General features: G+C 43.2%; 1 protein-coding gene across 4 annotated transcripts in view; it reads left to right on the forward strand.

The window, feature by feature from the left end:
- The window catches only part of RAB3GAP2 (RAB3 GTPase activating non-catalytic protein subunit 2), a 279,134-nt gene that overhangs the window by 233,231 nt on the left and 19,602 nt on the right, over nucleotides 1-26,301 (forward strand). For 3 of the 4 annotated variants that reach the window (XM_029593169.1, XM_029593168.1, XM_029593167.1), the window contains 7 exons: nucleotides 10,539-10,605; nucleotides 16,292-16,362; nucleotides 18,348-18,383; nucleotides 19,474-19,548; nucleotides 20,008-20,226; nucleotides 22,301-22,390; nucleotides 22,496-22,717. In XM_029593169.1, the coding sequence (XP_029449029.1) occupies nucleotides 10,539-10,605; nucleotides 16,292-16,362; nucleotides 18,348-18,383; nucleotides 19,474-19,548; nucleotides 20,008-20,226; nucleotides 22,301-22,390; nucleotides 22,496-22,717 (780 nt within the window). Of the gene's footprint in view, nucleotides 1-10,538; nucleotides 10,606-16,291; nucleotides 16,363-18,347; nucleotides 18,384-19,202; nucleotides 19,438-19,473; nucleotides 19,549-20,007; nucleotides 20,227-22,300; nucleotides 22,391-22,495; nucleotides 22,718-26,301 lie in introns of those variants that run through there. The other variant, XM_029593170.1, reaches the window with a different exon arrangement.

The following is a 26,301-nucleotide window of genomic DNA, read 5'->3' on the forward strand; positions in this document are numbered from 1 at the left end:
TTTATTTCTTTGTCTCTATCAATGCAGCTCAGTCTTTTTGTTTATACAATTTATATGGAAATAATTTCAAGAACCACTTGAAACAAGAAAACAAAAGCTACATGAACAGAAATGTAGGAACAGAAGTAAATGAATCACTTCTCGTACTACAAAATGAATACTAATTTAGCATGTAATTTGTTTATATAGCTCACAAAATCAGAGGGAAGGAATCTAATAGTAAATTAAAGAGTTAAACAGCAAAGTAATGGAATAAAGATAAGTCAGTTACTTCTAGCCATATGACAATGTTAGTGTGAATTTTAAGTTCAGATATCATATCTTGACTTGCTACCCTTCTGAAGAAACATTTCCATTAAGAAAACTCCATAGCAGTTCCTTTTCATAAAAAATGTATTTATTAGCACCATATTTCACTAGGCACTTACAAGGATGTTGCAAAAAACGTTCTGCACCAACTGTAATAACCACCTGACATGTAACAAGAAATTGTCTCCTTTTATTTTTATTCCAAAAGAGTATTCAGTCCTTGTTGGAGTGAGGTTGACGCTACCTACTGGGAAGTGCCAGTAGGGCCTCACTGCCAGCTGGTGAAGTAGACTGAGTTGGAGCTTCGCCTTTACCAGCCCCTTTCCCCGTGGGTTGAGCCTTTGGATTCTGGGGATTGTCATGATTTAGGTGATAGTCTTTGGTGTGAATGCCGAAGAGAGGTTCTGATGACAAGCTGTGGTCAGGGCTAATGCCAAGCAAGAATGGTCGGTGTCACAGCCTATGGTCGAGGCAGGCGGCAAGCAAAACTTGGTCAGGTCACAGGCTCTGGTTGGTATCGGAGATTAATCCAAGAATAGGCAAGCAGGAGAGAAGGATGAGGCTGAAGGCAAGGCAAGACTGAAGGGCACGGAAGGATGGATGAAGCTGAAGACAAGGCAAGGCCAACGACTAGGAAGAAAGGCAAGGCATGGCTAAAGACGAGCTCCGAAGCAGCAACTCACACCACCAGGGGTAGTTGACCCATTACTGAGATGTCTTGGTATTACATGGCCGGGGTTTAGATACCCGGCCATGTGATGTTGTCACAGAGCGCTGGAGGACTAGTTTCCCACTGTGAGGCCTTCATTTATCTGAGCAGCCTGGAGAGGAGGCTGGCAGCATTTCCCAGCTATATGGAGCATCAGGCCGGTTGGGCGGCTTCAGGTGAGTGTGCCAGCTTGTGTGACGGTCCCACAAGCTGGCAAATGTAACAGTCCTTGTCTAGTTCTAGAGTAAATGAGGTCCAACAGAAGAGTAGACCTTGGTAGATCTTCCAGGGATCTCTTGAGGATTTGCATCAGGTTTAAGCTATCAATAAACACTTCCCCATGTGCATTTTCATCCACATGTGCCCCAATATGTTTTTAACTGGTAGTAATTCACAGAAAGGGTACTGCGTTCACTGTAGCATTTAGAAGCTCCAAAGAATGCTTCTGTAAGATCTCCTAAGATAGCAAATGGGGAGATTGAGGGAAGTTCAAATTCTCAAACCTGGCTTGATTTTCTAAAGTTGATAGCTTGCTATGTATAGCCAAGTTAGTTTTAACTACAGCATTAGTCCTCTGCAGAGCATCCTCGTTTTGATCAAATTTCCCTATATGCTTCTCCTAGGTCACTTCCAGGGCTTGGATTTTGCTGTACAGTTGTGAAGAAATCTTGCTAGCTGCTTGATGAAGCTTTTCACTGAAGCTTCCAGAGTAATAATAGTAACCCAGATAACATCTAATGTAACAGCTGCTGTTTTTTTAAAGCATGCTTTCTTGTTCCAAAATAACTGAACTGCTAGTACAGTACCATGCAACTATTATGTAAAACATGGAGAGAGAAAAGATCCTCAAGTACTAGGAGGTGCAATCTGAGACCAAGAAAATGTAGCAGAAAGCTATGGAAAGAATACCAATTGTATTGGACACCAACAGCTTGATTAAAAAGTACTTCCAAGCACACTTTGATATTTTGCCTTTGGCACAATGCAAATGTTAAGAAGAGCACTGGCAGTTGGATATGCTGCCATTCATGGGGTGCTACATGATGGTCTGCATCCTATATATCACGATCCTGGGCGATCTGCTGGGGCATGGCTCCCGGCATCCTGCTCCCCTGAGTAAAGGCCTGTAGCAACTCACCAGCTTTATAGCGCTTGCTCTCAGGATTTCTTGTGGCACAAACTGATGACATCAGCACTTCCCCAACATAAATAGAAGCTCATTCCTCTGAACAGGTGCCTGAGCAAAAGGTCTTGTTTCTTCGTTCCTCTGCTTCTGGCTGTTCCTGATTCTGATTACTGCTTGAGATCCAACCTGGTTCCTGTCCTTCCGTCTGCTGCTTGCCCTGATCCTTTCTTGTCTCCTGCTTCTGAATGGACTCTGCCTGCCTCGACCTTGTCTGCCTGACTACATCTCTACCTCATGATTCTATACCGTGCCGTGGCACTGTCAGCAGTTCCAAGTTCCACTCTTCCAACAGTTTGCTTAGACCATGGACCCAACAGATATTCCCCTGCCGGAGTTTCCGCTGGACCTCTCACAGACAATCAAACAAAACAAAAAATTCAAGATAATTTTATTAGGGTCTTACGAGAACTTTCTTTGTGGCTAAATAAATTGCAGTCCATAACACCCCCAGCATTGCCACAACTGCTACCTCATCTGTGACTACTCTTTCACATCGCTTACCTCTGCCACCTCATTATGATGGTAATCCCAGGACCTGTAGAGGCTTCATTGATCAGCGCCTAATTCACTTCGAGCTCCAGCTGGCCAACCTTGCATCTCTGCTCTCTGGTCAGTCTTTGGCTTGGGCTTCTCCTTATAGGAGAGAGATGACCCCAGTCTCTGTAATCTCTAAGTATTCCTGACCAAGAAGCTATTTGACAAGCCTGCTCGAGCATCTTCTTCAGCCTCAGAATTACTCCGCCTGAGACAAGGCTCCATGACCATTGGGTAGTGTGCTGTACAATTCTATACCCTGGCCTCTGAACTATCTGGGAATAAAGAGGCGCAGCTTGCCCTTTTCTGGCAGGGTCTATTGAACAGAATCAATAATGAACTAGCCAGCTGTGACACCCCTACCAAATTGGACAAGTTTGTATCCCTATGTGCGAAAATTGGTATTCAGTTTCAAGAGTGAGCTTGAGAATGGGAGTCCCCCAGTCAAAGATGCCTGCTTGGCACTCAACTTTCAAAGATCTGTGCTGTCCCCTGTCCGGCCCTCTTCACAGTCTGCATCTAAAGAGGAATCCATGAGTTAGGGTAATCAAAGTTATCGGAAGAGGAGAAGCACCAACGAAGGTTGCATAACCCCTATTTATACTGCACAGTTATGGGTTATTACCCTCCCCCTACCAAAGAAGTCAGGAAACTCCCATGCCTAGGGTTGATGAGAGAGGCAAACCTAGGAAATACTCACCCTTTTCTCCCACATCAAATTGTATTGACTGTTCAAGTGGACTTCAGAGGTAAGGAATTCTTCTCAGAAGCTTTTTTTTGGACTCTGGCGCTGCCGGCAACTTCACTAGTAAAATCTTGGTGGAAAAATAGAGTATCTCTGGTACCATTGAAAAACGCTGTCTGCATTTCTTCGGTTTATGGAGAACAGTTGCCAGGAACCATCTGCTACACCAGCGGTTCTCAACCTTTTTCCTTTCATGACATACCTAATGGACAGTGCTCTCGCGTATAACACACTGCTCACAATAATCCACAGCTAAACTAAAAAAAAAAAAAGCCTCAATATTACTTGTTAAGAATGACACAAGGGAAAGATGAGTACTGTCTCTGAACAGATATAACATTAATTTTGGTACAAACTGCATTCTCTGTCCCCTGTGAGGCCAACAACTTTTTTTCTTCCGCTGTTACTTTTGGGTTCAGCAGGGGAAAATAGAATCAGTTATCACTAGCCCAGAAGAGGAAGAGGATTGCCATTTCTCGCTGGGCACCAGCAAGAATGGAGGACAAAAGCTGTGTCCTACTGGGCCTAGTAAGTGAAGAAGTCTGCCTTGGAACCGTATAACCTTGCACACCCTCCCCTCCCCACACAATTAAAAATTATGCATTTACAATAGATTTTATATAAAAAATGACAATAAATGTACAGTTTGAGGTAAAAAAAAAAAAAAAAGATCATTTGCAACATGTATATTATATTTACATGCACTGTTGTGGTGCCAACCAGAAAACCCTGCAAAAAAGGAAAAAAAAAAAAAAAAAAGGACACTTGGAACTCATATGGCATTAGGTCTATTGTAACATGTTCAGTGTGGGCTTAGCACTCAGAAAATCATGAGTAAAAGAATTATAACAGCTGCAATATGGTAAAACCTCCATACTAAAACAACACAACTGCCAGCACTTAAACAGTAACAACCCTACTTATGAAAAGGTAGAAGTGCTAATATTACACCAGGCTCTAAAATACCAATACACCTCTTATTAGAAAAATAGAACAAGCCAGGCTGCTATAGATCCCTTTACAGAAACTACACACTGGCAGAATATCTCACCTCGGTCATTCATGCAGAATACAGACAGACCCTCACCAAATACAGAATAAAAAGAGCTTAATGTAAACGTGAATAGAAATATATAGACAAAAACTGAACTGAAAACCACAACAGTGCAACAATGGAAAAACAATTACCATGCCTCATAAAAAATAAAATAAAATAAAATCAATAGTAATAAAATCATACTTATAAAAAAATTCATTATTTAATAACAGCTGAAGAATAGAATAACATCCAACAATTAATAACTCATAAAAATATTCCAAACGCCAATAAAACATTTCAAAACAGCAGATACAAACATTCAATAATTAAAACTAATTAGGATTTTTTAAAAAATCCCCTTCTTTCAATACCTGGAAATTTTTTATTTCACGATGCCCAGAGATTGTCTTGGATTAACAAGGGGGGGGGGGGGGGGGGTTGGTTGCTCAGACTTTCTCCTCTTTCTCTCTCATATATGCACATAATTGTCTCCCTAACACTCTCAAGCTCAGTCTCACACAAACACACAAGCTGTCTCTTGCTCAGTCTTGTGCGCCCATACACATGCAGACTGTCTCTTACTTTCACATGCTCAGCCTCGCCCAGGCTGTCTCTCACTCTCATGTGCTCAGTCTCAAACAAACACACACACAGAGGTTTTCTCTCTCATGTGCTCAGTCTCAGACAGACAGACAGACACACGCTGTCTCATTCTCACATGTTCAGTTTCACACAGGCACATGCACAGACATGCTCTCTCACTTTCACGTGCTCAGTCTCACACAGGCAGACCCATCCGTACTCTCTCTCTCATGTGCTCAGTCTCACATAGGCACACACACACTGGCTGTCTCTCACTTTCATGTGCTCAGTTTCACACAATCATATACATACATAGGCTGTCTCTCATTCTCACATAGGCATGTTAACACACAGGCTGTCTCTCACTCTCACAAGCTGTCTCACACTGGCACACACAGAGGCTTTCTCTCATGTGCTCAGCTCACAGACATATATATATACACACAGGCTCTAACTCACATGCTAAGTCTCACACAGGCTGTCTGTCATGCATGTGCTTAGTCACACACAGGCAGTCTTACATGCTCAGTCTCACACACACACACACAAAGGCTGTCTGTCACTCTCACATAAGCTTGTTAACACACAGGCTGTGTCTCACTGTCACATGCTCAGTCTCTCACAGGCACACACTGGCTGTCTCTCACTCACTAGCTCTGCATCACACAGATAAACATACCCACAGACTCTCATTCTCACATGCTCAGTCTCACACATACACAAAAGAGCTATTTCTCACTCATGTGCTCACTCTCATACAGGCTGTCTCTCACATGATTAGTCACATAGGCACACACACACACTCTGTCTCTCACTGTCACATGATCAGTCTCACACAAGCACACCCACCCATAAGCAGTCTCTTACTCTCACATGCTTAGTCTCACACAGGCTCTCTGTCACTCTCACATGCTCAGTTTCACCCAGGCACACGCTCACATATGCTGTCTCTCACTTTCAAATACTCATCCTCACACAGGCGCATGCTGTCTCTCACTTTCACATGCTCAGCCTCACACAGGCTGTCTCTCTTTTATGTGCTTAGTCACACAGGCACACACACAGGCTGTCTCTCACTGTCACATGCTCAGTCTCACACAAGCACACAGACACACACTGGCTGACTCTCACTCTCACATTCTAAGTCTTGCACAGACACAAACAAAGGCTCTCTCGCTCTCACATTGGCATGCCAACACACAGTTTGTCTCACACACACACAGGCTGTTTCTCACATGTGCTCAGTCTCACATAGGCAAACATACCCACAGGCAGGCTCTTACTCTCAAAAGCTCAGTCTCACACAAGCATACACACAGAAGCTTGTTCTCTCTCTCATGGGCTCAGTTTCACAAGGGCATGCACACACACACACACGGCAGCAGCTTGAAGCTTCAGTCTGTCCTCCTCCTCCAGACCCTGTGGCCGATGGGACTTGTTCTCTTTCTTGGGGCCCTGGAGTTTGACACTGTGCTCTTCAAATTTGGCTCGCACTGCTTTCTTGTTCCCACGCGAGTCCACCTCACTTCCTCTTCTGGGCCATGTTGATAAGGAGGCCATACTGCCTGCGCAGCTTCCCCCCCCCCCCCCCCCACTTGTTCTTTCTAGATGGCACCTTATTGCTGCAATCAGTTCTGCTGTTAGTGGTCCAATCTTCGATAGAAGCGGTAGGAGGGAGATTGTCCCTTTTCTATGAAGAGTGAGCCAAGATCATGACGGAGTAGTGGGTTCAGGAGGTGATAAAAAACAGTTACAACTTTCCAGTGTGATGTTCTTCGAACGTCGGTATAAAAAATAAATAACTTAGAATTTTCTCATCCAGTAAGGGAGGTTTTTATGGTTTCCCATTATGCGTCCCAAAACACATAAGAGGCCATCCTGGATATTCTTCACCACTTGCAGAAACCGGACACAATTGTGCTGGTACCTACTCCAGAGAGTGGGCAAGGAAGGTATTCCATTTACTTTGTGGTCCCCAAGAAGGAGGGAACATTTTGGCCAATTCTAGATCCATAGAAAGCTAACACGGCACTGCGAGTTCCGTGTTTTCAAATGGAGACACTGCGGATGATAATCACGGTAGTTTGAAGAGGAGAGATCTTGCATCCTTGGACTTGATGGAAGCCTATTTGCACATAGCCATTCGGCAGGAGCATCAGAAGTTTCTGTGCTTCATCGTGCTGGGACAGTATTTCCAATTTCGGGCCCTTCCTTTCAGGTTGGCTTTGGCACCACGCATGTTCATGAAGGTGATGGTAGTGGTGGTCGGGGCCCTGCAAAGGGAGGGGATTCTCATTCACCCATATTTGGATGATTAGCTCATTTGGACAAAGTCCAAAGAGGAGTGTTCACAGGCAATCAGTCAGGTGATGGAAATGTTACAATCGCCCGGCTGGGTGGTAAACCTGGCCAACAATCACCTGGTGCCAACTCAGTCTTTGTACTACCTGGGAGCGCAGTTCAATACCTGGGATGGAAGGGTCTTTCTCGCCACGGAAAAGGTAGAAAAGATTCAGTCACAGGAACTGCAGTTTTTACATCTGCCAGTTCCCAAGGCCTGAGATTATTTACAGGTACTGGATTCTGTGGCAACTACACAGGCTGTGGGGTTTGCCTACCTGAGGCCTCTGCAGCAGAACCTGCTGTCCCGGTGGAGTTCGTTGTTGGAGGAGTATCAGCAGCCATTACTGTTTCAGGAGGAATCCAGGTCCAGTCTATCATACTGGCTTTCTTGGCACAGTTTGGAGAAAGTGGTGGACCTGGAGACTCGGGCTGGGTGGTGGTGACCACGGATGCCAGCCTCTCTGGTTAGGGGGCAGTCTGTCATGGGTGGACAGCCCAGGGTCGATGGTCGCTGGTAGAAGCGACTTGGTCAGTCACTTGGAAACAAGGCAATATGCAGGGTGTTGATGGTTTTGTTTCCAGAGGTCCGAAGTCAAGTGGTATGAATATTCTCAGATGCTTGATGGTGGATTATATCAATCACCAGGGCAGAAAGAAGAGTCTTGCTGTAGCTGTTGAGGCCCAGGAGCTTTTTCTTTGGGTGGAAGGGCATCTACCGAGGATTGCAATATCACATGTGGCCGGAGTGGACAATGTGCAGGGGGACAAACTCAGCAGGCAACAGTTGGACTCAGGAGAATGGAAATTTTGAGGGGAGGTCTTTGGCCTCATCTGAGCTCGCTGGAGCAACCCACAGCTGGATCTAATGGCATCGCAATGCAATGCTAAGATGCCAAGATTCTTCCATTTTAAACAGGAAGCCGGGTCCAAGGACATAGACACCTTGGTTCTTCAATGGCTGGCAGGCACTCTGCTATATGTCTTTCTTCCTTGGCTGTTAATAGGCCATATGTTGCGACACATTGAGAGGTATCCAGGAAGGGTGATTCTGGTGGTGCTGGAGTGGCCGCAGAGGCCATGGTTTGCAGATCTGATCCAGCTCGCCATGTGGATGGATCCCTCAGGCTGTCTCATCTGTCGGGGGCTGTTGAGACAAGGTCCTATCTTCTTGGATCAGGCAGATAACTTTTGTCTTGTCCCTTGGCTTTTGAAAGTAGATGTTTAAGACTGAAAGGGTACTCAGAGCCGGTAATCACCACTTTACTTCAGGCTAGGAGACCGTCCACGTCCATGGCATACATCAGAGTATGGAAGGTGTTTGAGGCATGGTGTAGGCAGGAAAGCTTAGAACCGCTGAGGGTAGATATGCCTCATGTTTTAGTCTTTTTACAGCAGGGCTTGTCTAAGAGTCTGACATATAATGCCGATGTGTACAGTTGATGACTTTGGGATGTCTCAGAGGAGGACTTTGACATCACATTCGGATGTAGTCCGGTTTTTGAAAGGGGCCAAGCAATTGTGGTAGCCGGTTTCCAGAATGTGTCCAGCATGGATCTTGAATTTGGTGCTCAAGGTGTTATGCGGGCTTTCATTTGAGCCAGTAAGGTGGGCGTCATTAAAGGACCTCGCCTTGAAAAATGGTGTTTCTGGTGGCGATTTGTTCATCCAAGCGAATTTCATAGCTGCAGGCTTTGTCCTGTGGGGAACTGTTTTTGAGAATTTCAGATGATGGTGTACAGTGTACGGTACCCTCATTTTTGCACAAGGCAGTTTCCAGGCGGTGGTGCTCCCTACATTACCAAACTGGTCTTCTGAATCTCCAGACGAGAGAGAGCTCCATTTTTTGGATGTTTGATGAGTGTTGTTGCGATATCTGAAGGTCACCAACAACTTAGGCGGTCAAATCACCTATTTTGTATTGTTTGGGGGACCAAGGAAGAAAACAAAACTTTGAAGGGCATGATTGCCCGTTGGTTGAAGGAAACTATCTTTTTGGCTTGTATTTGCAAGGGTCACAGGATTCCAGAGGGGTTCCAATCTCATTCTATTAGAGCGCAGGCGGCCTCATGGGCTGAGTGTCAGTTGGTGCCACCACAGGAGATCTGTAGGGCAGCAACATGGTCATCACTGCACGCATTCTCCCAGCATTACTGATTGAATGTTCACACACTGGGGGAGCCATGTTTTGGCAAGTGTGGTGAGAACGGGTCTTTCAGGTGCCCGCCCGTTGTAGAGATGCTTTGGTAGATCCCACTTGTCTGGATTGATCTGGGGTACGAACAGGAAAGGAAAATTGGTTTTTACTGCTAATATTCATTCCTCAAGTACCACAGATCAGTCCAGAGTCCCAGCCCATTGTGTGTGAAAGACTGTACTGATTTTGATTAGCAAGATCTGATGAGAAATTGAGTGTATATAGTTTCAGAGCCTATAGGATGACCAGGTTTGGTTGGTTCCTTGGGGGTCGTTGTCAGGCTCCAACCTTATGTTTCAAGCTTTCATGTTCGCCCTGGGGAGACGGGGATAGTTGAGTTTGGATTCACTCTAGTTTGGCTTGGGTACAGGTCAATACTGAAAGACTGCAGGTGGCAATCTTGGTTATGTAGCTGTGCCTCAAATTTTTTCTTCTCTGCCTCCATCCACTGGTAGGGTTGCAAAACCCACTTGTCTGGACTAATCTGTGGTACTTCAGGAACAAAAATTAGTAGGTAAGAATCAATTTTCCTTTATTTTCATGTAGCATGTAGCATATTCAGTAAATATTTTCAATTTTTTTCAAATAGGTGTATTTTTAGCCTTTCTATACCAACAGGCAGAAGAATGGTCCTTTCTTTGATTAGGCCCTGTTTATCTAACAAGCCACGATTTACAAATATAAAATGAAAGAAAAATGAGCCTTTCTGAGACAATTTACTTGTTGCAAATGACCACAGTGATTAGTCATTTCTGCCACTCGGAAGCGACAGTCATTCATCACTCAAAATGTAACCTTGCTAAAGTTTACTGGAGCCATGATTCTACAGTTTAATCTCTGCTTGAAAGATAAAATTAATACTTTTTTCCCTCTCTTTCCCCACCCCTCCTCCACAAGGAAGCACGTTTTCTTCTCAGATCTGTGGAGCACCTGAAGTGTATCGTTAATGCCCATGTACAGTTTGGTAAGTTTTGGACAGCACCTCTCATTGAACCTGATTTACTTAACTTTTTCTCCATAGACCTAGAAAAGGGAAAAAGTCTTTAGTGAATCAGGTACTTGGTGCTAAGCGATGAAAATAGCAGTATTAGATATATCTCCATTTCACCTATAAAGATTCAAGAGGATGGTAAATGTCAAATGTAAAAGTTAGACCCAAAATAGGGAAACCCATATTCTTCCATTTTTGGAAGCTGATTGTCTTGGAAAGAGATGGGTGAAATATGATTGAAAATGTGGTACGTGTATTCTCTTTACAAACAGCTGCCTGGTACGGTGTGCACGCTAGTCTTCAGCCCAAAACAAAACGGTGATCTTATTTACATGGGGTCCGTGTAACCAAAGTGACATCTTAAAGAGATACTTGGCATGAAAAAAGCTTAAAATAATTTCAGCTTTTTTTTTTTTTGGATACACATGTTAATTCCTTGCAGCTATTTTTTTAGGAGTTTATTTTATTAAAATATGACAAATTATCTATATGATTAAAAAATACCTCAATAAAAACAATTATTTTTAAAAAAGAACGCAATTAATTTACTGTTCTTGCTGTGCAGAAGCTGTCTGGCTTGCATTCCTTCCCCTGGGTTTCTCATTACTGGGGTAAAATTGATCAGGATTAATTTCGGGCATTTTGGGGCAGGACGAAGTTATCTGGATAACTTTCTTGGATAAGTGTGATATTCAGACTTATCCGGGTGAATATGGTCATGCCATGCCACTATCCCAAATAACCTGATCAGTTTGGGTTTAGCAGCATATGTCAGCATTGTGGCTGTTTGTTACCCAGCTAAGTTTATCCTGCTATCTTACCCAGAAAGCCCGCAACTAAATGTGGACCTCATTGTTATTTAATAATGAAGCTTTAATTTAATTGTATAAATGTATGACTGATTTAGTAGTGGAGAAGGGAGTGCTCGAACCAAGCAAAAGTGAAATGGAGGTAGACTGAACTGAGGGAGATGAAGAGAATACTGGAGAGGTGGCGGGAGATGTGAATAGTGATGGGGAAAAGAGGCATGCGATCTATGGCTGACTCCAGCTTGCTCCCCTTGGTCATAGACATCAGATATTTTAGTTAAATTATTTTATACTTTCTCCTTATTCTAAGTTCTCTCATCGACTGCAGTTATAAAGATAACAGTATTCACAGCCTAGCTGCCCTACTATAATGCCTTTCTTTCACCATAGGGGAGAGCCTTTAATAATATATTCTAGCACAATGATTTGCAATCTCATCAAATTACTTCCCATTTCAAATATCCAGATATTTTCTTTCATTTTGAAGGGCAGTTGAAATGCAGTACATTTTCCACATGCATGCTAAAGAGTTTTACCAGAGTCAATATTTACACACAGGTAGATTTTAAAAGCGTTGCTTCCTGAAAAACAGCCACATATGTGCGTATGTGGGCCACACGTGAGCAACGCAAATGATAAGAAGGTGCGAAGTATACACATAAAGAATAAGGGGGTGGGAGAGGGACAGGCATGGGCATTCCAGGGTGGGGCCAAGACTTGCGCACATAAGTCCAATTTTTTAAAAAGCATTGGCGCATTATCTGCATAACTTTACTGCTGGTCCTGATGAGGAGCAATTCTGGAGGTTTTGAGTTTTAGGGTTTTCAGCACAGCGTGAAGGTTTGGGGTCAAGTGGGGGGGGGGGGGGGGCTTACAGGATGCAGAACCAGAGAGGTCTTGAAGACCTCAATATCAACCGGACAAACTGGTGGAGTAATTGGGAAAAACTGGCTTTTCCCTCACATGAGCATGTCTGCATACGCACGTAAAAGCCACGAAAGCCCTAGTGGAAATACTTGCGGGACATTTACTCGAGCCGCCTCTTAAGATTACGCGCACACATACGCGCGGCAGGGGGATTTTAAACGATACGTGCGTACTTGCGCGCACGATGTAAAACTGCAGGGTATATCTGCTCGCCGATCCGTGCGTTTATGGGTGCACGGGCATTCCTTTTAAAATTAGCCAGTCAGAGGTAGAGAGGGATCTTGTAACTACCTTCCTAAATTAGACAGCAAATATGCCCATCTGTTCTGCCGGTTTTCAAAGGGAGGTATGTGAAATTATTCCAAGAAGAGTACCCACATGTGTTTACACTTTGCTAAACTGTGCACAGAAATTCTTGGGGAAAATGTCTGCACAGACTTTTGAAAGTGCAAACGCCCTCCCCAACCCTGTCCCTGGAAGCAGCTTGATTCGGTCCAAATAAATTGAAACGCAAGCATGATATATCAGGCACACAATTTTTTTTTTTTATAACTTGCCCTTTTTGTTTTACCTGCACAAATGCCTTAGAAAATTACTCGCTATCTGTGTTGCTTATGGAAGAGCCATTGCCTTGTCCCTGTTTGATGTACTTTCTACCTTCAGTTTGCATGTAAACCGGTATGACGTAACTACTAATACCGGTATAGAAAAGAATTAAATAAATAAAATAAATTGCCAATTTGACCTTGTTAGCTAACACGGACTAGAAAGCATCAACATAAAAAGTCAACCCTGGGTTCTGCTCTGGTTTAACCCTCATTCACTGAGGTAGGTTGGCTATCACATACCAAGACCCTTAGGGTGATTAAAGTAAATAGTTTGTAATGTAAAGGCTGCCAGTTCCATGATAGCATTTCAGTCACTTCTTTCTTTTGCTTGAAGGGATCTGCTCCCTGTATTGAATCATAAAATGTCTGGGCGAAAGGATACCAGTACTGTGCTAGGGGATATCCTGTCATGGAGTCCCTCTTCTTTTTTACATATGGTGGATATACAGGGCACAATTTTCAAACTGTCTGCATTGGAAAAGAGTCAGAATGCTTTGAACCCATGGACTTGTATCATTTTTCAAAGTGAGAGTATGCGCATTCTTTCACATTGAAATGTGCTTTTGGTTTTCTCTGGGTACTTTTTGATGAAAAATAATACATGTAGGGTTGAAAATGCAATCTAGATGTCTTATTTATCTCCCCTGAACTAAACACACCACTCCTCTTGGTATAACAAAAAATATGCACATTGTTCCCCAATTCATGAGCTCTTAGCAGTTTACAGAGAGCGGGTTAACACCAGTGAAGCACTTTTTACCTGCATATACCCTTTTGAAATTGTCCTTCCAATGACCTTTTACAGCTGTGTTGTGCAGGCCTGAAGAGTGAGGAGTTTCAGATTTCAGTATTGTGTATTCTGTACAGATAGAATTATTTTGTTTTAAATTCAAAAAGACAGAAGTACTGCAAGTGGGAACAACTTTGGAGAAATAGCTTCAAATTGAAGGGGTTATAGTTACAGCAAATGATGTGAGTTCCTTAGGGGTAATGCTGAATACTAATTGGTCATTGGAAAGTCAAATAAGTGCAGTGTTACAAAGAGCCTATGGGTACCTATGGTTGGTGAGGCAATTAAAATCTTTTTTTGAGTTTTAGAGCATTAAAGTCTGTGGTGTACATTTTGGTTATATTGTAATGCTATCTATTGGGGCCTTCCTGATGCCGAGACTCAGAAGGCTCCAAATAGTTCAAAAATATGGCCGCAAGTATTGTCCTGGGTAGGTCCAGACGAGAGTCAGCAGCTCCCCTTCTCCTGATATTACATTGGCTACCTGTGAAGCTCCGTTGTAAATTTAAACTTCTTATACTCACTTTTAAGATTGTGCATGGAAATTTCCCCCCTCACATGGAGCACGGGCTAAATTGGAAAACATCTGCTAGATATGCATGCTCGCAATATAGCTGCCAACTTCCCCTTCCATCAGTCAAAGCCTTTCGGCATACTAAATTACAAATAGGATTGTTTTCTTATGACAATCCATGAGATACGGAATGATCTTCCTCTCTCGATTAGGGAGGAGAAAGATCTTATGCGGTTCTGTCACCAGGTGAAGGCTTGGTTGGTGGTGTCTGAGGTGAAACTCTTCTGTATTGCTGTTAGCAGCCTTAGATGAGCCTAACCCTCTTTGGAATGGCATCCTTGGTTTATGGCAATTTTGGAAATGGTTTTATAAGCAGACATCAAGCTCTTTTCCTTGTTTGGGAGAAGTGTTTGGTTTTAAATGATTTTATTGTCATTTTAAGTTTTATCTTATTTGTATATTGCTTTGGAAGATTTTATTATAAAAACTGGAAAGCAATTTAAGAATGCTATAATTAAGTATATACAGTTGAATTAATGGTGGGTGTGCGTTTGTACATAGCTTGTTGTACTAAGTGTGTGCGCGCGATCTTAAGAGGCGGTTTGAGTAAATGTCCCGCGCATATTACCAGGGCTTTAGCGGCTTTTACGCAATTATGTCCACACAAAGGGAAAACCAGTTTTTTCATGTCCTTCCGGGGGTGGGGGGGGGGGGGGTAGGAGGGGGAGAGAGAGACAATATGGCATTATATATATCTGCCACTATAAGAAGGGCACTTTCAACTCAGGATGGGTTTAGAGGGTGCACTACAGACCCTTGCACCCTGGCCATAGGGGAGGGAATGAAGGACTTGAACAGGTTAATGTAAATCAGTTATTTACTCTCTCAGACAATAGAAGGACTAAGGGGAACTCCATGAAGTTAGCAAGTAGCTCATTTAACACAAATTGGAGAAAATTCTTTTTCACTCAACACATAATTAAGCTCTGGAATTCATTGCCAGAGGATGTGGTTACGGCATTTAGTGTAACTGGGTTTAAAAATGGTTTGGATAAGGGTGTTATGATTCAAACCCACCCTGAGCTGAAAGTGCCCCTCTTACAGTGGTAGATATATATATATATATATATATATATATATATATATATATATATATATATATACATACATACACACACACACACACACACTTGAGGGGAGGGGGAGAAAAGAGAGAGAGTGCACACAATATGACACTATATATTGTGTGCGCTCTCTCTCTTTTCTCCCCCTCAAGTATATATGGTAGATCAGCAGTCTTTATATTTATGTTCCTGGTTTCTTTTTATTATGTTTAAACTGAAAAATTGGATACAGTTTTTGTGGGGGCAGGAGGGAGTAATTTTACCAAAGGATGCTCTTTTCAGAAGCTAATTCAGACTCCTTTTGATATCTCTTGTATCCTCATTGAGGGATTAAAGAAATGTCAATTTAAGATGACTTTGTTTGAATACCTGATAGGGCTTGTCAGAAAGTATTCCTATTTGAAGATATTTTAAGAACATGCCATGCTGGGTTACACCAAGGGGCCATCAAGCCCAGCATCCTGTTTCCAACAGTGGCCAATCCAGGCCATAAGAACCTGGCAAGTACCCAGGTTGTTGGTGTTGTTATAAGGATTTGATTTGATTATGTGCAACTTTGTTTTTCAGAATTTTTATAGAAACACTATACTATATGTTATTAGAATATTTTATTATATTTGATTTTAATTTGTAAGCTTTTTGTACATCGCTCAGAGTCCTTGGATGAGCAATTAATACATTTAAATAAATATTTTGTGCCTGAAGAAAGGATGAATCATTTAATTTCACCCATTACAAATGTAGGAGGATAAAAAGTGGGTATTTTCTTGGCCAGTATGGACTTTTTTCCTGTACCTGTCTAAGAATAGCATTCAAGGATTCATCCCGATAATCTGAGCCCATGCTGACACCAATGCAGTCTGAGGTTCTCTCTCTCTTTCTGTTAGGTATATCTTTAATGATGTGGAATACGTTTATCGTGAAAAGGTTTTCTGCTGCTGCTTACCTAATGGACAAGGTAAGCATTGTACATTGTACAACGGCAATAACTGAGCCCTCAAATGAAATCTTTAAAGTGTTGCACATGTTGAATTTTGGAGCCCCTGCTAAATGGACAAATTGGACTCCATTTGGAAGCTTTATGGAGACAGGCAAGCTTCTGTATGCTCCATATTTATTTTGGTTTTCAGGAGTCTTTTGTGACCCAAGGTTCTGGGAACAGAACTGCTGGGTTTCCAAAATGTTGTTTTGATTGTGGTTCTGGAGTGATAACTGCCAGCAGTCTGCATCCATTAGAGAGGATGTGATTTTATAAATATTTTGCACCTCAATGTGTTTAATGCCTACATTTCCATGGTCTTTAAAAAGAAAACAGTGGAAGTTGTGATTCGGAGTTCTTTAGGATGTGACACAGTGTGCCTGTGACCACCAGGGTACAAGGGGCTTCGCTGACCTCTGAGGCTTATGCCAGCCTTTGAAGCCAAATTCATTAGGAATTACTGTCCATTAAGCTGCTTTTCACTGCCTGTTGTTGCCATAGACTGAAGGTGAGCTGGCCCCGAGAGCTTCAGTCAGCCACAGACAGACACAAACAGGCCAATGCAATACCATATGCTGTGGCCAGCGCACAGCTCAATACATGATTGGGCACATATTTTGGCTACTTGTCCATAACTCCCGATGCAAAACGGGGCTTAGTGCATCCAAAACACAAGTTTAATCGAACACGTATCTAATAGCAGTCATCACATGTAAATTCATGTTGATGAGGCTATTAGCTATTACCCTCCCAATGCAAAAAACAAAAAAAGTGCACCCGATGCACACATTTTTACTCTAAAAAATTAATGCCTGCCCCAGAGCAAGCATTAATTCTTGAGGAGCCCCAAAAGTTTACAGAAAGCAGAAAATACTGCTTTTCTGTAGTTCCTCCGACTTAATATCATGGCGATATTAAGTTGGAGGAACCAAAAAAGAACTGTAAAAAAAAAAAAAAAAAAATTGTGCCAGCAGTCAGGTTAGGAAAACGGATGCTCAATAAAAGAGTGTCCATTTTCCTAACCCATGGCTGTGCACAGGTTAGAAAAATGGACGCCAACAGCCACCTCTCCTGTGCACCCAATGGCCAAGGTGGTGCTAGGGAACAAAATATTTCTAGTGCCTCCTTTTTACCATGGCAGCCCATTTAAATTTTAAATTGGGTGCCCAGGAGAAGTGGATCTGCATGCAATAAGAGAGCGTGCACTAAGTCATGAACGCCCGTTTAACGTATGCCAATATTGCATTGGCCTGAAAGTTAGATGTTTGCTGAACATAGCAAGATTGTGACTTTCCACAGACCCTGAAATAGCGAACCTTTTCTGTCCTCCTCTTATAGCATAGCTGTTTCTTTAGGAAAGAACCTTAAATATCTGTCTAGTGAGCGGTTGGGCACAGAGGTCTCTGAGACCAGATATGCTACATGATCTGATGCTCTCTTCCATCCTGTTATGGCACTGCATTTCCAAATTCCATTTCATAAATTCTCTAATGTTAGTGTCAAACCTTTCACTTGTTCAAGTTCTGAGTAAAAAATTCTAATATTGTCCCGGCATGACAGGGTGTCCATATTCAGCTGCTGTACTACCGATCATACATAACCAGCTAACTAGTGGTATAGATTCAGCGGTGCAGCTATCTTTAAAGTTAGTCTGTTATTTATAATCAGCTAACTAGGACAGCCCTAAGGCCTGATCAGAGTTAGCCACAGAAGGTGACCAGTTAACTTCAAATATCCTTTAACTTTTCCGGCTAACTCGACCACTCCCCAAAACACTTCCTGGCCGCCCATGGAATGCCCCCAACTTATCCGGCTAAATTCTAGCTAGGTAACTAGTGACACAGCTAGAATGTAGCCGAATAAGGGCTGAATAAAGCTAGATAAGCCATTTAGACAGTTAACTATCTAAATGATGTTTAAATATGGACCTCCATGTTTATAACGTGAAATTCCTTATTTGTTAGGTTGGGAAAGCTCCAAAGGACAGATTATGCAGACGGGTAAGTGCACTTTTGATACAGATCAGAATTACAAGTGTGTTTTTTGTACAAGCAGCTAGTTATTTTTAGCCTGGATAAAACAGACAGATTACAGCAGACCAAAAACAGAACTCTTGGGTTCAGCTGAACATGTTTTACAATAGCTGCTCTATTTTCTCTCCAGTTTAATATTAATCAAAATGGATGTTGGTGGAGGTAGGAGCGGCTGGCTCATGACTATTGTGCAATAAGGTTACATGGTCGGCCTTCTTCAGGATCGTAGTCTCGGCCACCTTTAAGAGGTGCTGTGAGGCTTTTTCATATTTGGACAAGTTACCCCAAGGCTCTACTTAACATCATTTCAGAGGGCTGTTATTTAAAATTACAAATAATGTTTAAAAGACTGCATGTCCATGAATAATTGTAATATGAGTATTTTGCCTTGCCCATGTTTGATTCCTCAGTCTCCCCATTTAACCCAGTCATTGTAACAGTAGTCCTCCGAGTAAGGCGCATGGACCGTGGTTCCCTCCAAACCCATCATTCGTGAATACTTGATCCAGTTAGCTTCCTTCATAGTATACCCGGTCTCCCGCTGACTCAGCAGCAGCCAGATCACCACCCCCAAAAATCTCTATAAGTTAATTTTCTAAACTTATTAACATTTTGTGAAAAAGATCCCAAATTCATTTGAGTCTCTACCCAGACATGAAGCAGCTCTGAGCTAAATAGCAAACCTTCAGCAGCTTACAGTCCCCAGGGAAAAAGAGAATTACACTTTTGAGTGTCCGAACAGGTCAGAATCTACCATTGCAGTACACTATTTCACTTCAATTCCAGCTCAGTCCTGAGTCTCCTCTGACAGTTGCACTGATTTATTCCCAATTTTGTGGTGGAACTTTTTCATCTGGAGACAGAACTGGAAACACCAAACTAAATCACTGGGTACCCATTACAGAGGTCAGTGGTGAGGTACTCAGCTGTTAGTGCTTTAGCCTAAGTGGCAGCCAAAACTGTGTCAGTAAAATGCCATCCTTATGTCTCATGAGTAAAATGCATCTAAAATCTCTTCCAGAAGAATCTGGCTAGTTGAATTTTTTTTTTTCAATAGGATGTAGGAATGAGTGACACTGCAATGACTTCATTCCTTGGGTCTTGCTGCGATCTCCTCCAGACATTGATGGAGGTAAGACACGTGCCAGTCCAAGAGAAGATAAGTGACAAAAGAAACATCACATTAAAAAGAGCAATCAACTAAAATAATGCAGTCAACTTAATTCTTAATCTGTGTAGCCAATTTGTGTTCAAACTGTACTTACATCACAAATATATATAACACAATTTATACAAGATGGATGTGGATGGTAAAGAGAAACCAATCTTGCTTTCTGTTACTCATCCCTGACTATATTTGTTGGAGTCAAGAAGCAGCTTTGTGCATTACAGAATTGAGGAGTTAGTTACATATAAAGAGAGCGGTTTTACTTTGAAAAGGTCATGCTGACCAGGTAAAATTTAAATTTTCCCATTCGTATTGACAGCTTGCATTAGAAAGACTTAAGCCCACATGTAGGCATTTCTGGTTGGAAGGGAAGATTGTATGTTTCTTGTGGGCCTGACACTATTCTCTGCATTGGTGTACCAGGCTGATGTTCATTGCGACGAGATGCAGGCACCATTGCTGGATACGGAAGACGTGTGGATGTCGGTGGAAGGCCCTTCCTCAATAGTGGAGATAGCCCTAGAGCAGAAACACATCCACTACCCATTGGTGGAGCATCATTCTGTGTTGTCTTCTGTCTTGTATGGAATAATGAGATTCTCACTGAAATCCGTTAAGCCGCTGGCGCTCTTTGATAGTAAGGTATGACTTAAGATTTTGTGTTTCCTCTGCTCTCTTTCTTTTTACTCTTTCCCTTGACTTCATCAGGAAGCATAACCTTGAGATTTTTTTTCTAGTTTCTCAAGTTCTTACTGTAAACCCTGCAGAGCTGGTATCGCTTCCAGTGCGACTCTTAAACTAGCACCAGGTGGTATTATAAGAGCTCATCCTTAGAAATTGTGTGTGATATTTCAACGCATAGACAGTTCCAGTTTATGTCACCATTTTCATATATATAATTAGATTTTTACAGCGGGTAGACTCAAGGGATTTCCATTCACAATGGAGAATAACTTGCCCTTTAGTTGACTGGTCATTTGATCTGTATTTAGACCACTGATTCTTGACACATTTCCTCTCACTGATACCTACTAAGGCAATGACACAACTCCCTCCCTCTTTCCGTTATTCTCAGACTGTGGTCACTCCCTCTACAGCAGTGGTTCTCAACCTTTTTACCATCGTTATGCACCTGGTGGACAACTCTCACATGTAACACACTGCTCATTACAATCCACAGTGCAAATTTTAAAAAAATGGCCCTGTATTACTTTTATGGTTATGCCAGGTTCTTGTGGCCTAATTTGGCCTCTGTTGGAAACAGGATGCTGGGCTTGATGGATCCTTGGTCTGACCCAGCATGGCAATTTCTTATGTTCTAAGAGTGCTCTTTCTGAACAGAAATTACATAAAGAGTAAACCTCCCATACCAGCACTCAAAAGTAACCACCTTACCTAAGAAAAGGCAACACTGAAAACGTTACACCAGGCCTTAAAACTCTAATACTCTTCCTATTAGGAAAACAGAACCAGCCAGGCTGCTATAGAGCCCTACACAGAAATTCATGCCAGCAATACCTCACCTCAGTCACATGTGCAGACTCTCACCTAACAAAGAATAGAGAGACTAAAGTATAAATGGAAACATGCAGACAAAAGCTGAACTGGAAACCTCAACAAGCCAGAGACTCTGTATGCAGAGCAACAGAGGAAAAAGAAAAATCGCCAGTCTTCAGAAAACAAACCAAAAAATATAAAATCAATAGCAATAAAACCATAATAATAAAAGAACAGAATTCAAAACAGCCGATTTATTTATTTGTTGAGTTTTATATACCGTCATTCGGTAGAGCCATCACAACGGTTTACAAAAATACATTTTTCTTAGCAGTTGTGTAACAGAAAAGCAATGTGAACGTTATACATTTTCTTAGCAGTTGTACAACAGTAAAAACAATTTGAACAATATCAGAAATAAGCATATCAAGTCCAGAGAGCATTATTAGGTTGGATGAGGAGGGTATGCAGGTTCAGGGTGAAGAGAATGTATTAAGAGGGTTACAACTGAGAGTTCAGTTGAGAGTTGGGATGATCAGACGTCTGAAGGTCAATGTAGAATTTGCAGAACATTAGTGTTTTTAGGTCTTTTGATGAATGGAATACCCAATAATTAAAACTTATAGAAAAAAATGTATAGACACCAATAAATATTTTAAAGCAGCAGTCACAAAGACCCAATAATTAAAAATAATAAAGATAAAAAATGCTCTGCTCTCCCTGAGGGCTAGATTCATCAAACTATCTCATGCGATAGGAAGAGGGGCGTGTTTTATGGTAATAGCTTATTTATCGCCATGTGCACTATCTGAGCGCTTCGCATAGGTATCACCGCAAAGTGAGAGAGAGAGGTAGAGAGTCCATCAAGCTAGGTTGAGAGAACATTGTACAAATCTCATCCTTGTGTGAGTTTCCTCACTCCGAAGGACATCAAATCTTCACAAGAGTGTACTGTTCTGGGCTCTAGTTTTGATTGGGTGATGCACTCTCAGCTGTGAGTACATACACACTCTGTGGTTTGAAGACCTGTCCCTGTACAGACTGTGGGCTAGTACATAGGCCACTGTATGTAATATTATAATTGAGCAGACATCATTCACCTGAGTTTGTGTCCCAGGTGTCTAGGTACAGGTCATAGATTTCTCTGTTTGTTGTGATTCTCATATACAACTCTTTCCCCGTACAACTAATACATGAATAGCTTTTTTTTCTCTCTTAGGGCAAAAATGCTTTTTTTAAGGACCTGGCTTCTATACAGTTGCTACCCAGTGGAGATATGGACCCTAATTTAATATGTTTACGACAACAGGTACATGGACGTTGTTTGCTTGGGTTTTTGTTTTTCATTTTTAAAGGGGATGCAAGTTTTTAAACAAATTAAATCAATGCCACTCTTTTTAATTCCCGCTCCAAGTTTTTAATGAAGGTTGTCAGTGCAGCAGTTCAGGTACAACACCAGACCCAGAACCCCAGCAGTGCTTCAGAAGAGGTGCCTGCCCTGCTTGCCGGGAAGGATCTGGATTGGCCAGAATTAGCTGTGGAAATGGCCCAGCATCTTCAAGTCAATGAGGATGTGATCAGGCGTCACCATGTGTGTGAATTATATAGCTATGGAATGGATCATCTGGGAGAAGAGGTAATTCTACATTTTTTAGTTACAATGTATTAAAGAATTGAGAATGAGATCGAACACCTAATTTGCAAGCTCCATATTTACTGCCTCTTTCCCTCTACCGTTTTCTGTTTCCTTTATCCTATCCTCAATCCTTCACTTGTACTTTTTTTTTCTCCAATGCAGAAAATTGTTGCCTTGACATTAGTGTGCTGCATGCTATTCTGCTGCATAGAGACATCCGCTAGATCTACTGAGTTTGGGGCTGTGAGCTGACATGCTAACCCCCCCCCCCCAGCTCTCATGAGTTTCTGTTTCAAAAGAAAATCCATGAGAAGAGGTGTAGGGCTGCTGCAGGACTGTAGGCGTGCACTGGCACAGTTCTCCCACCACCTCTCTGTCTGCTGCTCATACCCCTGTCCAAGTATTCCTGGATCAACTGATGCACTGGGCAGGTGGGACATCCCCAGATGATGTCCCCCTCCAATGACCCAACTATGTAAGAACACAGGAAAACCCCTACAGCTAAAGTAGCTGTGCAGAGTACTGGCACTCTGTTCCCCCTCCTCTGACGAGATTATTGGTGCACCCTGGGCAGTCACCCATCTCACTTACCCTTTTCAATGGCCCTGCCACGTCCTGCCATCACCTCATACCCAAATCCTACCACCTCCTTCCAGTCTGTGCATGTTTTATACATAGTGAAGATAGTGTGTGTTCCTGCAGATGTTTATTATTGAAAAGTAAAACTGGTACTGAAATATGATTATAAAGCTCAATCACTATCTTTATCACTGCATTAGTATGGGGAACTTTGGGAGACATGAAAGTTAAATAAATGTAAAGCCACCTAGGTACAGAAAACAGGAAGGCCCTGATGCAGGAGCTTACAACCTTTGTGCTTTAGAAAATGGATGTTCCCGGTACGTATCCGGATCAGTCCAGACTCCTGGGTTTATGCATCCTTGCCAGCAGATGGAGACAGAGAAAGTTCAACTGACACTGCTTCATAATACCTGGTGCCACCTGCAGTTCCTCAGTATTTCTCTGTCTCCAGCAGATGGTGGCTGGTGCAAAAACCTGCAGTTCTACAGTCGGTTAAGTTCTTTTTTTTCTGAGCCTTCTTCCCAGGGGTTAGGATCCCTGTTTGGACGAGGTACGCTTGCTCCTTGTTGGTCCGTGGGGTATAACTCTGGTGGTCCAGATCCCTCCTCTTCATGAGGTCGTTTAGGCGGCTCTGGGCTCAGGTCGTGGGGTTTTGTTCCCCCACTGCTTTCCTTTGAGTCTCTCCCTCTCCTTTCTTCTTTTTGGCTGTTCTGAGCTGGACAGCTCTGTTACAGGTTTAGGAAAGGGGAGCCTTTGCTGTTTTTTGTGATTAAAGTTAAATTAAAAAAAAAAAAGTTGCAGAAAGGAGCAGCTTGAGCGGTAAGGCCTCCAGGGTTTCCCCCTTCATATGATCGGTTGGTGGCACTGCTCAAGCTCTTTTGCTCTTCCCTGGGGCTTGGAGGGTGTTTCATGTCCCGCTGGCAAGGGCGATGGTGCGTGGCTCAGCATGCTGTGCATGTGAAACGGTCCCAGCATGTTTAAGCTGCGCTGGGCTTTGCCTAAGTTTTGGGGGGGGGGTGTGTGAAGGGTCTTCTCAGCCTCCGATAGCCACGAAACGCCAGAAGATCGGTGTCAACTCGATCGCCGCAAGGAGTATTGACAATGACAGTTCAAAGCGCATCGGGCCTGCTGGCTCCCTCAATGCGGGAGCGGCGGCCATTTTGGGTTCTCGGACACTTTTGCCCCTGCCGTCAGAGGGGGAGGGGGATCTTCCTCCAAGACTTCCCCCGTCCATCCGGGTCCCATGGAGGGGCAGGGGGCACAGAGGGAACAGCTGTGCTGGATTTGCCTGCTTCAGGGGGTGTGGGGGATCGGGTCCCCCCTTTTCCATCGGCTCCCCGCTCTTTTTCCTCTGAATTTATTCTACTGCTCCATCAAGCTTATTTAGCACAGCAGGAAGGGATGGGATACCAGCAGACGGGGCTGGCATACCTGGCTCTGTTCCTGATGGCTTCCGAATTCATGGCTGGGCCCAGGGTGCAGCGCTTGTTAGAACCAGGAAGGGTGATGACTCAGCTGACTGTTGGGTTCCTGGAGACCCCCAAGGATATGGAGGTAGCATTGTCAGGAATTCAGGGTGCTGATCAGAAGGTGACTGATATAGCCCCAGGGGAGGACATGGAGGCTCTTCCGGTTTAGGAGGGGGTTGACCCCAAGATTCTCCGTTTGTTTCGGAGGGAAGAGTTGGGTCCTCTGATTCCTCAAGGTCTTGAGGAGCTGGGGCTGAAGATCCCTCAGGAAGATTTGGACATGGATGGGGCAGATGCAGTCCTCGATGGCCTTAGGGGCCCCTTGACTACGTTTCCTTATCATAAGCCCGTGAAAAAATGGTGGATTGTGAATGGAGTACTCCCAACTCCAGCTTAAGAGTGGGAAGAGCAATGTTGAAGCTTTATCCCTTGCCTGAGCAGACATTAGAGCTTTTTTCTCTACCAAAAGTGGACGCGACAGTTTCAGCAATCACAAAGAAGACGACTATCCCCGTTGCGGGTGCCACAGCTTTGAAGGATGTTCAGGATCGGAAGTTGGAGATCCATGCCAAAAGAATCTTTGAGGTGTCTGCTTTGAGTCTTCAGGCCGCCATTTATTCCAGCTTCATGCAAAAAGCATGTCTGTGCTAGATGCGATTTCAGGAAGCACAAGCGAAGTCTGGTGACGAGGAGGAGCTTAACACAGAACGCTTGAAGGCATTGATCATGTGCGTAGCAGATGCTTTGTACGATTTGGTGAGAACTTCATCTCTTCTTATGGGATCCACGGTGTCAGCCAGGTGGTTATTGTGGCTGCATAATCGGTCAGCGGATGCATCTTCCACATCCCAGTTGGGTTCACTACTTTTGAAAGGGTATCTTTTATTTGGTGAAGACCTGGAGCAATTGATGAAACAACTGGATGAGAATAAGGTTGCTGGAGGACAAGCCTAGAAGCAAGCAGGCTTTTCAGTCTCATGCGCATTTTTGAGAAAGCAGGTGGTCTTGTGATCCAAGAGGTGCGCCAGCGTTGCAGAAGCAATTCTTTCCTCATGCTCAGGCCTTGGGACAGTCCTTTCATGGAGGTCATAGGCCTTCAGAGCTTCCACAGGAGGTGGAGCTATAGGGGCAAAATTCTCACAATGAGGTGAGGCCATTCCACTCCAGCGTTCCTTTATTTGGGGATTGCCTAGCTCGATTTTACAGGGAGTGGACCAAGATCACTCAGAATCAGTGGATTCTCAGTGTAATAAGAGATGGCTGCACGTTGGAGTTTGCGCGTACCGTTCGCGACTTCTTTCTAGTCTCCCTCTGCGGGTCATTAGAAAAGCATCGGGCAGTTCAGGAGACTTTAGACAGGTTGCAGAGCTTAGGGGCGTAGTTCTGGTCACTCTGAACGAACAGGGCAAGGGTCAAAACTCCATTTACTTTGTAGATCCAAAGAAAGAAGGCACCTTTCGCCCCATTCTGAACTTGAAACGAGTAAATGTAGCATTAAAGGTTCCAAGATTTTACAAGGAGACCTTTACAAGG

Source organism: Rhinatrema bivittatum, chromosome 3 (genome assembly GCF_901001135.1).
Source record: "Rhinatrema bivittatum chromosome 3, aRhiBiv1.1, whole genome shotgun sequence".
Lineage (NCBI taxonomy): Eukaryota > Metazoa > Chordata > Amphibia > Gymnophiona > Rhinatrematidae > Rhinatrema > Rhinatrema bivittatum.